The sequence below is a fragment of the Lynx canadensis genome, chromosome A3 (genome assembly GCF_007474595.2).
Source record: "Lynx canadensis isolate LIC74 chromosome A3, mLynCan4.pri.v2, whole genome shotgun sequence".
Classification (NCBI taxonomy): Eukaryota; Metazoa; Chordata; class Mammalia; order Carnivora; family Felidae; genus Lynx; species Lynx canadensis.
In genome coordinates, this window is record NC_044305.1 from 65,125,581 (window position 1) to 65,138,785 (window position 13,205).

At 46.5% G+C, this 13,205-nt stretch overlaps 1 protein-coding gene across 1 annotated transcript in view; it reads left to right on the plus strand.

Moving 5' to 3' along the window:
- Positions 1-13,205, plus strand: part of PRKCE (protein kinase C epsilon) — a 497,798-nt gene that overhangs the window by 301,064 nt on the left and 183,529 nt on the right. Inside the window, exon 3 of the mRNA XM_030310527.1 lies at positions 11,679-11,838. Coding sequence (XP_030166387.1) covers positions 11,679-11,838 — 160 coding nt within the window. The remainder of the gene's footprint in view (positions 1-11,678; positions 11,839-13,205) is intronic.

A 13,205-nucleotide genomic window follows, 5' to 3' on the forward strand; every position in this document is an offset into this window, starting at 1 on the left:
TTAGGGTTTCTTGAGTGTTCTGTTGACATGGCAGCCGGCTTTCCCCAGAGTGAGTGACCCAAGGGAGAACAAGGTGGAACCTGCAATGTCTTTTATGACCTAGCCTCAGAAGTCATAGTCTACAAAATCTTTTTGGTTATATAAGTCAGCAGGTTGCTTCTATTCATTGTAGGAGGGGGCTACACAAAGGTGTGAGTATCGGGAGGCAGGGATCACTAGGAGTCATCTTGGAGATTGGCTACGATACCTCTCATTCAACCCTTTCTTATTTCTGCCAGAAACTAGAATTCCTTTTTACCACTGTCTTCTAGATGCATTTCAATTCTCTCCTCTTAGGCATCTCATGACCTAGTAAGGGATAACCAGACTCACTCGCACTTCAGAGATGTGGCAGAGATGTGCTTTGGCCAGGGGCAATGCTAATCCATCACCAGTGGTTCTTGACTCTTAAATATGTGATAGACCTTAACCTCAGCTTAACCCTTGCTGCATAGTCTCAGTTACTGCTAAGCCAAGCCCTAATGAAAATTCAGGGAGGTTGCTGCACTGTATGCGTGACCCAGATTTCTGGATTAGGAAAGTACCACCTTCTATAAGCAAAGACGTAACTTTTGGGCTGCCCAGAGGTAGTAGGGTGTAGGATGGGAGTTATGTTTTTAGAACAGAGTTTGGATAATGTTGAGCCATAACCACTTCTTCCCCGGGGCTCTGGTGACCAAGAATATATACGGGCAAGAAGTTACTGAGGTTCAAGGCAGAGCCTGTGGCCAAAAACATTTGCCTGTGGACAAAGATAACTCACTTACTTGGAGAATTTGATCTCACTTGGATTTCATTAGCACCAAGGCCTAAGCTAACTGGATCACCCTTCAGCATCTGTGGCCTCAAAATATTTTCTTATGTTCATTAAACTGGAACAAAAGAAGATCTCCCCCCCCCAACCCCCAACACCTCTTTTCCTCTCGGCAGTTTTTGTTTTCTTTGTATGGGAGTTTATAGATACAGGGCCCAAACTTCAATGAATGGCTCTGTTGTTTGACAGAGTTATTAGAAAAACATTTTTTTTTTTCCCTCACAATAGTGACTGTTCTTTTCCCAACATTCCCATATCACTAGGAAAGACAGCTGAAGGGGAGATAGGGGTTTCCGAGGCCCTAAGAAGCAGTAATTGGGGATTTATTAGGTTTCCTCGACTGCAGTGTCCCCTGGTTGGGGAGAATACCTGGAGCAGGGGGTGGGGGGAGGGTGGGAGAGAGACCTCTGGCACACAAGAGCACATGCACGCACCTTAAGGGAGCATGGGTTGGATTATGGGATGCTTTCAGTTCATAACAAAAGCATTATTGCTTTTGACCTGTTCATCCCTCTCTCCATGTGCAGAGTTTTGGTCACACTCTTAATGGAACATAAAATTTGAAAGCACAAGTTTAAGCAGGGTTTCAGAGCCAGGGGAAAACATCCAAGTTCCACAAGAGCTGGGGCCCTTATAGCTGTTTCAGTAGAAAGACATGGGGCTTGTTCACTTGTGTTAAGCTTCTTGCGTGATATGCCCTGGGGCCTGGACTGGGCTGGGCTTCCAAGAGGGAGGGTGGAAGGAAGGTGAGCTCGCTTCTTGGCATGGACCAAAGGGCTGGCGAAGGTGGATTGAGTACTTAAGACAAAGCCCTCAACTTCCTGGGAAGGGGTGGCCTTCATTTAGCCCATTACCAGCCTGGATTTTGTGACTTCACAATCATCTTTACCTCTTTTTATTTTTTTGCTCCAGCTCCTTTGTCCTGCCATTCTTACATTGCCTTTTATTTTCTTCTTTCCATCTTTTAGTTCCCTGAAACACTCCTTCTCTCCTGCCAGTGGAACAAGACCTACCCACCTAGCCAGCTTCCTGGGACCCCTGCCTGGGACTCCAGATCACTCAGGGACAGGATGTGGGTTGTCTTTTGAACTTTAACTTCATTAGCAAGCACTCAAAACTACCTTAGCAAAGAAGAAGGTTGGAGAAGACAGAGTTAGTTTATTGTGATGTCTTTGAAAATGGTACAGGCACTTTTGAGAAGCTGGGTGGAGCCCAGGATGAGGTAGCTAGGGGCCCTGGGGCACTAGAGATTATGATTGGTAGTTTACTGTGCTCAAACCTTTCTGAGCTCTGCCTACCGCTGACCGGATGATGCGGAAGGGCTGATATCAACAACACTGGATGTGTGTGGGCTTTTTGTAACCCTATAACATTTTTGGTGGGGGTGACCGTGGCATTAGAAGGCTTATTATATATTTGAAGGCAGGTGGGAGCCAGCCTTCACTTGGCATTGACACCCCTTCTCTGACACTCCTCTCCACAATAACCAGTTAGCACCTGGGAGTGGACGGACGCCCTGCCGAGACAGACTTCTGCCACTATTCTCCCACAGGCCTTTTTCAATACAGTATTTTAGAAACGTGAACAGTGGACAGTACGGAACCTCATGGACATAAGCTCCGTTAGGGCTCAGGTGCCCAGGAATGCGGCAGCAGCTCTATTTCCTGCGATCTGAATCACAGGACTGTCACTGGCACCCGCGGGGCCTCTCGCCCCACCCTTGGCTGGTGCCCCACTTGGCTGATTTCCCGGGCTGGGAAAGTTCTTGGAGTTTTTAGCAGGTCAGCCTGGAGGGTTTTGCTCTGTGGTTTCCTCCTGGCAAGTAGTGACTTCTCCTGGGTTCCAGAGGCATGCAGTGAAGTTCCAGTGTAACTCCAGTATGTAATTTTGAATGGATGGAGGAGGGAGAGAGGGAATGAATGAGTGAGTGAATGAATGAATGAATACAGAAGGGCAGGAGGGGAGCACATTCCATGCTTAAGTGAAATTGCTGCTGTCCAATGGTTCTCTGTGTTCATGTGTGTGCTTTGCATCAGAACATGGGTGGTGGGATTGGGGGGGGTCACCCTCCCCATTCTCCCTCAGTGATCATCATCCCACTGGCCATCAGCATGTTTTCCACCTCACTTTGAATTTTTTTTTTTATTACGTTTCTTTATTTTTTGAGAGGCAGAGAGAGACAGAGCACGATCAGAGGAGGGACAGAGAGAGAGGGAGACACAGAATCCGAAGCAGGCTCCAGGCTCTGAGCTGTCCACGTAGAGCCTGACATGGGGCTCGAAGTCATGAACCGTGAGGTCATGACCTGAGCCAAAGTCGGACACTCAACCAACTGAGCCACCCAGGCGCCCCTCCACCTCACCTTATACTCTGCTCTCTCCCTAACCTATCAGCGTCTGATTCTTTCACATTTTCTCCCTACAAAGCACAAACCAGCTTAAGTTTTATTTTACTATGTGGACAGAGCTCAGACTCTGCAATAAACACAGGACAGATCATTCAGAAAGCAGAGAAAGAAGAAATAGTTTCTATTACATTTGAGATGCTAATCTTGAAATGCCCCCAGTGCTCTTCTGATTAGATTCCACACCGAATAAAACATGTAGACAACAGCAAGCCTCCGCCCTCAGATATCTCCGATTCTCCTTGTGTGACTCTCTGGGAAGATATAGATAGCATGGAGTAATCTCTCCCTGGGAGTTAATTGTTTCCTCTTTCCTGTTTTGAACAGAAATTTTCTTTATTGTGTGAGTACAGCATGTAGAACATATTCTCTGGCATCACATAAATATTTACTTAATACTTAAAACTCATGCTCATGAAGCATTAATTCCACTTGAAAATATTATAACCTATTTTCCTCATGGCAAATAAAAAAGAAAAGTCACTGCTTCTTTGATTTTCAGTACCTAGTTTTGGGGGAAGTGTGGTTTTGTCTTCTTTCCATTTATCTTGTGTCTTTTCACCAATAAGTCCATAAAGGCAGACCAGAGAATTATTGAGAGGGAAAATTAACCCCTCAGAGACGGAATGGGAAGGGTTCTGTCTGGCTTCTATTAGGCGCTCCCCCCAAGCCATAACCACCGTTGTCTGGAATAACCTTGTATTTGTTGCTTTGTTAGTGGAGATCTGTGTATTAAGGACCAAATCTAGAATATCCGAGGGCAATAGTTGAGAGAGTGGCCACAGGCCATCCTTTGTGGTGTGGAGTCTGTGTCCAGAACAGTGCCTGATATCCATTATCCACATAGAAAACGTTTTTAGATGAACGGTTTATTTTATTCCCTTCGAAGATTTTCAGTGTGTCTTTTCACTTATGTTGTATGAGTATGCTTATCCTTTTCTCTTTCTCATTATATACGACAGACTATACACACATTTCTTAGTTTTCTTTTTTCTATTTATTGTTTCTTGATGGATTAAGCATATCTGCCTTTTTTAAACCACTGCATTAAATGCCATCATGTGGGTGGATCATGAACTCATCAGTCCCTTTAAGCTTCCTTTCCTATGTCTCCAGACGAGAGCAGAGGTAGACGTGTGGAGAGGGAGGTGGGCAGCAGCAGGAGGTGACTTCTGTCCACACAGTTGGGTACAAGTGGGACCCCCGGGCCATCCCTCCATCCTTGGGAGGTGTGACTGGATGGGCCAAGGTGGGAATTTCTGAACTGACGTTTACTGTTTATTAACTGTATGACCTTCAACAAATAAGTTATTTAGTCTCTTGAAGGTTTGGTTTCTTTGTCTGTAAGTCGAGAATAATACCACTCCTTAGTATTAGAGGATGTATGTAAGTTGCTTACATATCTCATGTGTATGCAGTAATATCTCATGTGTATGTAACGGCACCTTATGGATATGTAACAGTACCTCATGAATATGGAACAGTACCTCATGTGTATGTAACAGCACCTCATGGATATGTAATAGTACCTCATGAATATGGAACAGCACCTCATGTGTATGTAACAGTACCTCATGGGCACAGAATAGTATTTCATGGATATGAGGTGCTTAGAATGGTACTCAGCACATGGCAGGGGCCCCATAAATTGTAGCTGTTATTTTTCAGCTCCCCATTTCTCAGGTTTGACAGTTACTTAGACCAAAACTACGAGGATGGTTGAGTTTTCTTTGTATTGTGAAATTACCTGCCTTTGAGGACTGGATTCATTCTTGGCTTGGCTTCTAAGAAAAGCCTTCTGAGAAGGTCTCCAGCCTTTCCCCAAACCCGTTACATTTCTCACTGAGTCCCAGAACTGAGTCAGTGTCCCTCGCCCTGCCCAACCTTCCTGGAGGCTTGCCAAGTCTGAAGATGGAGTTGTTTTTCTAAAGCTCCTAATGGATGGGGTGGGGAGAGATAATGCTGACTCTCTCTTACTCACAGTGACAGGTGTGGAACATCTGGAGGCAGCTGGGCCCCAGCAGGGTGGGGCAATTAGGGGGTGACTGAGCAGGTTTCGCAGGGTGGGGAGTGAGGCTGTTTCACCCCCCACCCCCGCAGTAAGGAGGTATTGTGTTCGCACCAGGAAGAAAAAGAGAAGCACATGAGCTTGGGGTTTAGGCTGAGCCATTGCATTACTCCTGCTTGATAGATAAGAAAGCAGAAGCCCAAAGACATTGAATGAATTGGTCTAGAACATAAAGCAAGTTTGGGGGAGAGGCAACATTTGTCTGGTCTCCTCATGCCTAGTTCAACCATATTGGCAGAAGAGGTCAAAAGAGAGAAGTCAGAAAAAAATAAAGACAACCCCACAGCATATTTGCTTGTGGAAAAGACCCCCCTGTGTCCCTGAGCATAAGGATAGGTGACTGTCCTGTGGTGAGGAACAGCAGTGGTACCCAGAGGCTGCTGGTCATGCATATTAGTCAGTCTGGTCCAGGCTTCTGGTCAAGGGTCTTGGGCAGGGTCGATCCTTGGGTTTGGCCGACCTTGCTACATGTGACCTGGAAGGAAGTGCTGGCATCCAGGTGTTCATAGGTCTGGGCCTGTCAGAAATTCCCTGCTCGGTATTCTTAAACTGAAATATATTCCAGGTGTGTGGAGGTGAAGGGTGTCTGTCACCTCATGTAGGGGATGGTGTTCAGTCCTGTCAAGCCAGCTCCCTTTTTGTGTAAGAGGTGGTGAGGTGGGGTGAGGGAGGACATGGCGGAGCAGTGAGATCTTCAACGATCAGACTGGTGCCAGGAGCTGCTTTTCTCTGTGTGCAAGAGTGTCCCTGTGGTTGCAACAGGGAGGTCTCGGCCCCGGGAAAAGGGGCCAGGTGAGGAGAGACTAACAGAGTCGTAACTGCAACACGTCGGCTCTTTTTGCTGCTCTGTCACCTGCCTGCAGGCTGTCCTAGATTCTTCTGAGCATGGGGGACGTAGGATGCTCATCGTGTAAAGCTCCTAGGAGCCTGAAGTTGATAGACTAATCGAACCACGCGGGAAACCTGCCAGGAATGTTGCTGGAGGCTGAGGTTACAGAGGATCTCAGGGTTGCTCCAGAGGATTCGCTGCTTCGCTTGATGCCTCTGTGAACTCTTGTCATTATATCTGACCGACCAAATCTGCGTTTCCACAGAAAGTTTGGCAGAAGTGATCCAGCTTTTTGTTGGTCTCTCCGTGACTTACGGTCTCCCCTTCTGCTGTGTGGCAGACGCACCCATAAAACAAAGGATCTGGAAAGGGCCAGATGGGGGTTCTGGGAGGAAAGCTAGCCTGATTTTCCCTCTGGGGCTGCTGCAAACGAAGGGTCCCACCAGGTGGGCGTAGTTGGGTGCATCCAGTGACAGCAGTGAGCATCCTTCGGAGCGGGCGTCGGGAGACAGGTCAGGGTGACTCTTCGCTCAGTTTAGAAGCACGGGCGGCTGTGAAGCTGATGAAATCTGTCCTGTCCCCCTTTGCACTGCAGCCTGTCTCCTCGTTCATGCCAGGCAGCCTCCCGCTTCCGCAGCACAAAGGACCCTTAGGCACAGAGAACTGCTTTTAAAAGTCATTAAGGAACATTAGAGAACATTGTTTTCAAACACTATGTACAATACATAAACCCATAATCCTAGTAGAGCATAGGAACTCTCACTTTTGTTACCTTCAACCTGCAAATGTGTTTTCCATAGGTTTGTGCTCTTGTGAATTCTGTTTACAGTATTCTATCACATTTCCCCATGTTCCTACATAGTCTCCACTTACCGTTTTTAAATTGCTATAGATGTAATATAATTCATTAGACCATTCTCTCTCTTTTTAAAAAAATGTTTATGTATTTACTTTTGGGAGAGAGAGCACAAGTAGGGGAGGGACAGAGAGAGAGAGAGAGGGAGGGAGACACAGTATCCAAAGCAGGCTCCAGGCTCTGAGCTGTCAGCACAGAGCCAGATGCAAGACTCGAACCCATGAGCTGTGAGATCATGACCTGAGCTCAAGTATGACACTTAACTGACTGAGCCACCCAGGCACCCCTAGACCATTCTCTTAATGTTAGACAATCAAGTTACTTCTGTTTGTTGGCCAAATTAGATATGCGATGGGGAACATCTGTAAATTACATAGCTTTTAGTTTAATTATTGACTTAGAGTTAATAGCTAAGGAACTCAGATGAAAGGATGTGAGTCTCTTTGTGGTATTTGCTATTATTATAATATCACTTTTGGAAATGTTATGTCACATTGTGTAGGTATACTGTGGATAATACCATTTTAAAGCAAATTTGTTTCTTTATTAGGTATTATATGGTAAGTCAGCGGTATGTCAAGACTGCTCTGCTTTGCATTTTAAAAATTCCTAGGAAGAGTGAATATTTTGTATCTCCCCCATAAATTGTATGCTCGTGTCATTTACACAGTTGTCTCTAGGGATCTTAATGGATATATTGGGATGTGTTGATACATAGACCTCTGTGGTATACTTGCCATTTAACTTGAAGCTAATCAGGAGGAAAGAGACAAATCCAGATTGTGGAACATTCCATAAGACAACATAAATGTGCCATAAAAAAAAAAAAAAGCTGTTCTAGATTAAGAAGGCTAAAGAGACACAGCAACTAAATGCAAGGCATGAGTTCTAAGTAGCTTCTGGAAAAATTTAAAGCTTCAACAACTATAAGAGGTATTTTGGGGGAGGACAATTGGAGAGATTTGAAAATGAACTATATGTTAGATAATGTTACAGCAATGTTCAATTTCCTGACTCTAATACTGTGGTTATGTAGGAGAAGGGCTTTGTTCTCAGGAGATGAAGGCTAAAGTATTTAGGGATAAGGTGTCACTGTGTTTGCCACCTTCAAATGGTTTAGCCAAACTACATAGGTTTATATCCTATTATGTACTCTATATTAATAATATTATGATTAAAGCATGATCATAATATTAATATTGTAATTATAATATACGGTTATACTATGTTCATGATGTAAATAAATGTAATACTTTATTGGTCTGTATTATTATGTATGTCTATAAATAATAGAAATTATTCATGATATATTTAATATCTAATCTATTAACTGATTTTTATATACACATCTGTATACATTTATAAATCCTGTCACACTCACACCACACACTCACATATACACGTGTGTGATGCATTACCCCACAGGTGCATTATCCTACAGGAACTGCATTTTAATTGAGACCCTTGACAGCAGCAGGAAATGCTCAAGGGACCGGTTTCTGCTGGTGACTCCAGGCCCGGCAGGGAGGTTCTGTGGGGCCGAGGAACCCTGCGGCTCCCCTCATGATCCAGGCATGTGGGTGACAGGCACAGAGATGCTCTGGCCGGACCCTCGGCTTCCCTGTCCAGAGGAATGTGGGAGGGAGTGTGCTGACCGACCAGGGGCCCCGTCCCCTTTCTCCTATTGCCTGTCCTACTACTACTGTGTACATGGCAGGTGGGGAGGTCCTCAAGGGAGCATGAGGTTTACCTGTGTTCTTCCCCTCCTATAGCCTTCTGTTTTCACGCATCTTTGACACAGAATATAACTCATGAGGCAGTGTGGATGTGCTCTGGGGGCAGGAGTGGCAGAACCTTTGGGGGAAAGTTCAGTCTGACAATCAGACTAAGGGGAATTATTCCTGGCTGTCTGTCTAACCTGTCCCCAGGACCCTCCCCTCACCCGCCACAGACATTAAACAGCTTCTCTCCAGGTGTGAGTGCACCCCTCCAAGAGATCTTTAAAAATCGGTGGGGTTAAATTAATGGGATGCTGTGTTAACGTATCAAATCATTGGAAACAGAGTCTAGAAGTTTGATTTGGTCCCTGGTCATTTCTGTAAAAAGTTGAGAAATGAGGCCCTCAGGGATACCTGTACCCCCCGTTCCAGCAGGACTCCCTTGAGGAAACTAGATTGGACTCATCATGAGTTTCACTGAAAACACAACGTTCCAGGGTCAAAATGATTAGTAAGCTTGAGGGATTTGCAAATCAAATTGCACCTTAAATGCAATAGGAGGCCAACTTACTATTTCAATGTGTCCCATAGGGAATCCGGTGAAGGCAGTTAGAGGTTGCCTTTTGCAGAGAATTTCCATCCTCTGGCCTCAGCTGCCCGGGCCTGGAAATTGGCGTCTGGATTTTTGTAGATGAGGTTTGTAGCAAGTAAGGGCTGCATAGATTTTTTTTTTTTTTTTTTTTTTTTTTTTTTTATTATTAACCATGTTTTTTTTTTTTTTTCCTCCTTATAAAAATGGTAGAATATTCTGAATGCAGTGGAAAGTAGGAAGCAGAAATGGAAGTCACCTATCATTGCACAACTGGGTGATAGTTGCCAGATTTCTTCGTGTGTGTGTATGTGTGTGTGTGTGTGCATGTCTCTGTGTTAAAACAGAACTGGAAAAGTAAATTAAAAAAATAAAATAAAACAGCTGGGATGTCCCCATAAGAATTTGGTCACCTGGGTCTTGGTCCCTAGGCTGTGGCAGGGTAGGAGGTGGGCTTTCCATATTCCATATCTTTCTGTGTCAGAGGCTTTTTGAAATAATAAGCACCAGTTAGAAAGGGGACCCAGGCAGGCTGGGGGCCAGGAAGTGGGGGGGTCCGCAGGCAGACCCCCATCGGGGTCTCAGGGTCTGTGCTGGGGATCAGCAGCTCTGCCTGTCTGCTTGGAGGCTGCTTCCCTCTAAAAGCCCACGCTGGGCATGTGCTTCTGTCTTGCCTTTGCCTCCAGTTTTACGTCCCTCCACCCCTCCCCTCTCTGCCTTGACCCCACAGCTGCCCTTGGAGTCAGCAGCTGTTTGGCTCACACAGGTGCCCTCCATTGCAAAGAACCTTATTTTCAAAGGGGTCTGGGAGGAGCCGTTTTTCTTCTCCCCGGTAATGGTACTGCCACGGTGGCATATTGAGTGTGGGGGGACTTTTGGGAGCATGGAGCTTTTTCAGTGCCACGTAGGCAACCTTCCAGGGCCTGCACTAGTACTGGGAACGAGGCAGGAGAGTAGAGCCTACCTTCCCTACCCTCGGAGAAGCTAAAGGCAACTCAGCCCTTGTGTTATGAGAGCTTTGAGGCTTTGCTGTTGGGAAAGTGGGCTGTCCCCCAAAGCAATGTGTGGACAGTGGAATGGTGGCTTCTCCCTGCTGTCTGGGTTAGAACCTGGGCTCCACCACTTGGTAGCTGTGTTCGCGAGAACAGGAGACGTGAACTCTCTATTCCTCAGTTGGCACACCTATGAAGGGGGGATGCTATCAGTATCCTTCAAGAAAGGGTGGTTGTAAGGATTCAGTGAGCACCTGCCACAGAGTAAGCCCTCTGTGAGCATTAGCCGTTATTATCATTGTACTAATCTGCTGGGCTCCCATGACAAAATGCCATAGACGGGGTGGTTTCGACAGTGGAAATGTATTTCTCATAGTTTTGGAGGCTGTGAGTCTGACATCAAGGTGCCAGCATGGTCAGGTGAGGGCCCTCTTCCCGCCTTGTAGACACCCACCTTCTTGCCATGTCTTCATAAAATAGAGAGCTCACGTCTCTTCCTCTTCTAAGGGCACTAACCCCATCCTGGGAATCCCACCATCATGACCGCATCTCATTGGAGGGTAGAGCATCAGCATGTGAGTTGGGGAGGGGGGAGACATAAGCATTCAGTCCATAACAATCACTATTATTGTTGTTGTTGTCATTTATTAGCCCCCTTGCAGGACTTACTTAGGTTTGCAGCAACCTCTCCTGTGGAAGGAAGGAAGAAATGGGGACAGTCCTTTTGTCTCCAGTGAGGTCTTCAAGTCCATGGTGGTGGGTCTTGAGCCTTCTGGAAAACCGCTCTTACAGTGTTATATTTCCCTTTCCTTTTGACCTTCGGGAAAAGGCTCCTGGTTGTCCTAGGCTGGAAGAGGGGAAGGAAGAAAAGTCAGATTTGGTGGCTGCTTCTCTGGGCCAGGCAGCTGGGTGCAGAGGGCTCACACCACCGACTCCATAGCACCCTGTGTTTTCAGCACTGTTATTCCCATTTACAGAGGGCCAGGCCTTCAGAGGCTCCAGGCAGGGAAACGCCGCTGTCTAAGGTCACACTGCAAGAAGCTGCAATAAAGTGTGCACCTTGAGCCTTTGGGTTCCCACACCCTTGCAGCCGGTGGATGGAGCAGCCACAGGACCAGGGCAGGACTGGGATTGGGATGGATTTGGAGGGCGCCACTGGTGCAGGGAAAGGCACACTTTAGGCCTTCCTGCCCTGAGTGGTGCTCCCTTGCTGGGGCTGGGCAGTGAGGCTCAGACCCCGGAGCCCCTCAGCTGGTGAATGCTGCCCCCACGACTCTCCCACTCCAGGCACCGAGAGTGGGGTGGGCGGTCTCTTGTGAGGTGTGCTAACCCAGATTGTGTTTTCTCCTCTGCTCTTGTCCTTCCCCAGCCCCTAAAGACAATGAAGAGCGAGTGTTCAGGGAGCGCATGCGGCCCAGGAAGCGGCAGGGGGCCGTCAGGCGCAGGGTCCACCAGGTCAACGGCCACAAGTTCATGGCCACCTACCTTCGGCAGCCCACCTACTGCTCTCACTGCAGAGATTTTATCTGGTAAGGCCCTCTCTCCCGGGAACCTCTAGCTATGCCTTCTCTGAGGCAAGGAGTCGGGGAAGCGGTGTTGGAGAATAGAAACTTTATTTTTAAAGCGCTGATGTGCTTTATGTCCTCTATTTGATTGGAGAAGACTTTTCTGGAAGGCTAAATGAATGCTTAGTGCTTGGGAAGGGGGGATAAATGGGAAGAACAAACCATGGTTCCTGGTGACTTAATACTTAGAATCATATCACATATCACGTTTAAGGAGTTAAAAGTTTATAACTAGTAATGGTATATTGTGATGTATTTTTTTTTTTTTAAGAATCCTTCTCTTTTAGAGACACAAGCTTAATTATTTACAAATCATATGGTGTCTGGGATTTGTTTAAAAATGATCTGGAAGGGGGCGCCTGGGTGGCGCAGTCGGTTAAGCGTCCGACTTCAGCCAGGTCACGATCTCACGGTCCGTGGGTTCGAGCCCCGCGTCGGGCTCTGGGCTGATGGCCCAGCGCCTGGAGCCTGTTTCCGATTCTGTGTCTCCCTCTCTCTCTGCCCCTCCCCCGTTCATGCTCTGTCTCGCTCTGTCCCAAAAATAAATAAAAAACGTTTAAAAAAAAAAATAAATAAATAAAAATGATCTGGAAGGAGAGGACAGGGGCTTGGGGTAAAGGACATAACACTGGCCACGTGTTGATCATTGTTGGAGGTGGGTGATAGGCCTGTTACATTTATCTCTTTATTTTTGTATACATCTGAGTTTTTCCATTATAAAGCTTAAAAAATACTTGATTGCCAATACCTGTAATTCCAAGCAGTTGTTAATAACTGTTCTAACAGTGGTGCTACCAGGGTGGCCAGATTTCAGAGGAGTGAGAGAACAGCATTGGCTGGAGTGCTCAGGGAAGGCTTCCTAGAGGAGGTGGCATTTCTTTTTTCATGATGACTGGGATTTGGTAGGCAGAGACAGGTTGTAGGCCTTTTGAGGAAGTGGAGAAGGATAAGGGGCACTCGCTTGGGTATTGGAGGGGGGATTTTAAGGAATACCTACCATGTGCCAGCCTTTCTCTTAGGCACTGAAAATGTCTAATTCAATCTTCCCGGTGTCCTAGGAGCTTTGTATTATCAAACCCATTTCATTAACAACAGTACCAAGGCTCAGAAATGAAAACAAGACTAGTCTGGCGTCCCCCAGGTATGAAGTGTCAGAGGCCCGACTGAAAGCTTTTTCTGACATCCCACCAGCCTTTCTGGCAACCTCTCTGAGCTCTTGAAGTTTGCCAGTACACTTGGATCCTGTGTGGCGGAGAAAGAGTGAGGCCAGTCTGCAGCATGGATCATGCCAGGGGATGTTTGAATTGGACTCTGAGGACCCCCCGGATTCC